Below are 4,820 nucleotides of genomic sequence, written 5' to 3' on the forward strand. Positions count from 1 at the left end.
CACTATCTCCTGTTTGTGATGGGTTGAAGGCTGTTACCAGGGGTAGCCTGCCCTGTGCATGCATCATGGAAGCTCATGCTGCAGGAGGAAACTCTCAGGCAGTGTGGCAGGATCTCAGGGTTAGCAGCCATCTGCTGAATGGGTCCAGGCTGGTGACTGCCATATATGCATGGGGCTAGCCCTCCGTGGTCCTACTGAGTTGGGGTAAAACATTGCTCTGAGCCATCAGACAACCACGAGTGAAAACTTTATTGCTCCAAACACTTTCTGTGAATGTCACCAACACCCAACGTGGGCAAATATATAAAAAGCACAACCTATTGTACAATCATTCCAACTCCTTGGCTAATGTGCTGTACACATGCTTCCCAGGCCTCGTCACCAGCATGACAGATGCATTTCAGGGGCAGCAGCTGCATTTGTCTGATGCCCCTTTGCAGATGCAGCCCCGGGCACACTTGGCACAGCCCGGGGGGCAGCAAGGACAGCAGCCTGAAAGGGACAGGAGAGGGACAAGATGAACTTTGGGTCATCACCCTTATCTGACCGCTTCCCCCTGCACCATTTAGCAGGAAATAGAAAAAGAAGAGTGTGTCACACACAGGCCCTGATCTACATGAGCAAACAAAGACTGGGACAGGAAGTGGTGAGATGTTTAGAGCTGGAAGGAACCTCAGGGGTCACCCACAGTCCATCAGAGGCCAGGGAGGGGAAAGGATTGGCCTGAGACCATTGGACAGTGGCCGATCCATAACACCAGGCTGGTACTCTTTCTCCTTCACTACTGGGCTGGCTGGAACCTTCTCTCAGTCCTCTTCCTCTCCAAACCCCTGGAATGGATGCCCCAGGTGGGCTGCAGTCCAGGGGACTCAGCTTTCATTTCAGATCTCTCCCAAATGGGAAAAAGGCACCCAGGAACCCCTCCATCCCACCACGGCTGGAGGGTGGTGGATGGCAGAAACAGACTCTCCTGGCTCCCGGCCAGCAGTGCCCATGGGCCCCAGACTCACTTTTTCGACACGTTTTACAGCTGCAAGTTGTGCATTTGCAGTTGTCTCCGCAGGCACAGGTTCCTCCTAAGAAGAAAGGGCAGGGCCACAAACATGAGTGTCGAGGTGGAGGGGGCACACAGGCTTGCTGCGGGCCATCATGGTGCCGGGGGGTCTGGGGTGCCCTTGGGCAGAGCTGGACAAGAGTGTGAAGATGCTGCTGAGAATCACCCCAGGGGTGAAGACCATCCAGTGGTTCCCAGTCACAGTGCATGGTCAGAAACTGGGAGGCTACATCAGCATCCCCAGGGGTACTCATTAAGATGCATTCTGATTCATAGGTCTGGGTGGGGGAAAGGGAGTCAGTATTTTTCAAAAGCAACCCAGATGATTCTGATGTACCATCGGGTTTGAGAACAACTAGGTTAGGCCAATGGGCTTCCCTGGCGGCTCAGATGGTCATGAATCTGCCTGCAATGCAGGAGACCTGGGTTTGATTCCTAAGTTTGGAAGATCCCCAGAGAAGGGAATGGGGACCCACTCCTGTATTCCTGCCTGGAGAATCCCATGAACAGAGGAGCCTGACAGGCTACAGTCCATGGGGTTGCAAAGAGCTGGACATGACTGAGCAACTAACACTGTCCAAGGTCCTCTGGGGACTGTCAAAGCCCTTAATACCATCCTCACATTTTCAAGATATCGGGCAAGATGAAATCCTAAATGGGTAGAAGGAAGAGCAAAGACTATAAACAAGCCCAAAGCAAGAGCCACAGCTACTACTTGTTTCCATATCATAAAAACATCTATATTAAAAAAAAAATCATCTTTCTTACTGCTTTGAGTATCAAGATACTGGAAGCTTCTGTAAACTTTTGGGCAAATTTTGGAGACAGACCAGGGAAGCTTGTGAGATTTCTTGATACCATTTCCGAAGGTCACAAAACCCAAGGTGGCTCTGAACTCCAACCTCGCTTCTCCTGGCCAACATGCCTCCGTGGAATTAAGCAGTTTTCAGACTCATGAGTTCACATATGCTTTTAATAACTCCCCTGACATCTGCAAAAGCTTCATGATTTTAGCACTTCACAGCCACCCTGGAAGGTGCGCAGCTGGGAATGAGTAACCCTAGTTTTCAGATGAAGAAACTGAGGCTTGGAAATAAGTATCAGGAGTGGATGGAAGCAATGAAGCAAAAGCAGATTGCCCTGGGCCAGAGCTCTTTCCCTTCTGCCCTGGTGGCTGCCCTCAGAGGCTTGCCCCTGAGGTCCCCTCATGGTCATTCCTAAACCAGCTTATTCATTCTAGTAAATCAAGCTGGTATCCAGCAGAGAGCGGGTGCTGCCCCAGAGGTGGCCAGTCTGAGACAAGCGCCATTGGTGGTTCTAATTGGAAGAAGAGAAGCATTGATCCCAGTCCTGCAGCCTCTCTGTAGGGAACTGGTGAGAGGTCACAGAATCCCAGGGCGGGCATCCTTACTCACCAGACATGCAGGTACATTCCCCGGAGTCCATGGTCCAAGCAGCTGAGAGGCTCCGGCGTGGTCACAGCTGGGGAAGGGAGGCTGATGAGCAGTTGCCAGAGGCTCCTTATTTATAGCCATGTGGGTGTAGACCTGGGCTCACCCCACCTCTCCCTGGGGCCAGACGCCCTGCACACGGCCCAGCCATGGGCTGGGGGTTGGCAGAGGAGAAGGTGAGCCGTGCAGTCATCTAGGCGGCTTTTCACAAGGAGTGCAGGTGGCTGTACCTGCCCACCTCCCAAGGTGTCAGGGAGCCAGACTCAGGCTCCAATGGCAGTCACATACGGAGTTACCTATGTCTCTTCTCCAAATCCTTCATAGCTATTACTTGCTATTTCTCTTTTAAAATTTATTTATTTTTAGTTTTGGCTGCGCTGGGTCTTCATTGCTGTGTGAACTTTCTCTCGTTGCAGAGAGGAGGGGCTACTCTCTAGTTGTGGAGCAGGGGCTTCTCATTGAAGTGGGCTCTCTTGTTGGCAGAGCACGGGCTCAATGGCTGTAGAACCCGGGCTTATTTGCCCCACGACATGTGGAATCTTCCTGGATCTGGGATCGAACCCATGTCCACTGCATTGGCAGGCAGATTCTATACCATGGGACCACCAGAGAAGTCCATTACCTGCTGTTTCTGCTCCCTCTTTCACAGGGGCTGTTCCTACCCTGGCCCAGGTCTCATTCTCTGCCCCCTGGTTGACTGTAGAATCCCTTACCATGGGAAGGCAGGGGCCTCTACCTGGACCCTGGCTTTAGAAGGTCCCACTCAAGACCTCTTCCCCCTTACTCACCGCCCCCCAAAGTCATGAGCAAGTGCCCACCCAGAGCCTATAACCTCTCTTTCCAGACCGCACCTGGAGCACCCTGGATTCTGGAATTTTCTATCATCTCAAGCCCGCTTCCTTCTAAGGATTTGCTCAGTTCTCCTCCCGACTTCCATGGGCAGATCTGTAGCCAGTGTGTGTCCCTGGAGCCTGAGGGATGGCCAAGGGTGGCTGTTTGCTGGGGGTACAGGCAGAGTCTGAATGTGTGGGCTGGGTGCCCATAGGGGTGTGGAGGGGAGGAGCTGGGGTGGAGAGAGAAGGGAGGTGGGCCACAGATTGGGGGTGGGGGCCACAGGGCAGATCTCCTGGCACCCCTGCCTTCTAGGTTGCGATGAGCTCTTTGTTAAGGTTGGGGAATAGAATGTATTTTATGTATTTGATGTATACCTTTCAAATGTTTTCACCTGGTATTGTGAAAACAGCACCCACTTATATTCTTGTGCCACCCCACTAAACATTAGAAGGGGCCCAGGACTAGCCTCCTCTGGTCTTGCCCCCTCCTCCTCATCCTGAAAGGCCAAAAAGCCATTCTGGCCACAACCAGGGAAGGTAGTTCTTCCTACTTGTAGGTTAGTGGGGTCTCCATTCCTCAACCACAAGGATCGCTGGGGCCACAGTCTGAGCCATGGAGCCATGTTTGAGCCAAGAGCTAGTGAGCAGCCCCATGGTCATCGGGGCACTGTGGATGGGTAGGTAGGGGCTACATTGCAGTGATCCCCAGATGGCCCCTGCCCAAAAGGAGTTCACAACCCCTAGCAGGGAATCCAGGCCCATTCATTCATTCAACAGCTTCCAAGGGCCAGCACTGTCTGGACACTGTGGAGCCAGGGGTGAGTAAAAACAGAGCTAATGGCACAGAAGGTCAGGAGGGCATCTCATCCCAGGAAACCCATGACTGGCAGGGCTGCTCTTAGAGTCCAGAGGCTGGATCTGTTTTCTCATGCCTGCATTTCCTGCTCCATCCCCGCCTATCTCTTCACAGGTCCAGCTTCTCCCCCTGCCCCCAACTCTTGGGTATCTCCTGTAGCAGATACAAATGCCTTAGAGGGTCTGGTCCAACTGAGTGAACCCAGAAAAAGGAAAGGACTTCCCTCCCCCCTATCTAAGCCACCTCTCCTCTCTGCTTACTCTTGAGCTGGGAGTTGCTTCTTCCTTGGATGACTGACACTGCAGTGTTGCTTAAGGCCCCAGCTGAATGATGAAGTATCAAAATCCAGTCATCAAGCATGACAGTTTCCCAGTTTCTGGGCTGTGTAGATTGAAACAACCATGTGTATCATCGGGCAGAAGAGTGCCTGTGACTGCACCTAGGCTGTCGAGCTCCTGTTACATGGAGGCCCCTAGGCCCTGGGGATGCACATCCAGGGGCCCCTCTGTCCTTTGGGTCATCTTCTGGGTCTCAGCTCCTGATCTCTGCAGGGCGGCAGGAAAGCAAACACACACATACCACCCCTGGAACATGGCATGACTGGAGGGCATAACTTAAATCTGCGC

At 52.8% G+C, this 4,820-nt stretch overlaps 1 protein-coding gene across 1 annotated transcript; it reads right to left on the minus strand.

Moving 5' to 3' along the window:
• Positions 1-285: 285 nt before the first annotated feature.
• On the minus strand, positions 286-2,539 carry LOC109572167 (metallothionein-4). The gene is made up of 3 exons (XM_019978738.2): positions 2,470-2,539; positions 1,011-1,076; positions 286-492 (listed from the first exon to the last, which is right to left on the minus strand). Exons 1-3 carry the CDS (start codon positions 2,498-2,500, stop codon positions 401-403), a joined length of 189 nt encoding a protein of 62 aa, XP_019834297.1. The 5' UTR covers positions 2,501-2,539; the 3' UTR covers positions 286-400.
• Between the last annotated feature and the right edge of the window lie 2,281 nt (positions 2,540-4,820).

The sequence above is a fragment of the Bos indicus genome, chromosome 18 (assembly GCF_029378745.1).
Source record: "Bos indicus isolate NIAB-ARS_2022 breed Sahiwal x Tharparkar chromosome 18, NIAB-ARS_B.indTharparkar_mat_pri_1.0, whole genome shotgun sequence".
Lineage (NCBI taxonomy): Eukaryota > Metazoa > Chordata > Mammalia > Artiodactyla > Bovidae > Bos > Bos indicus.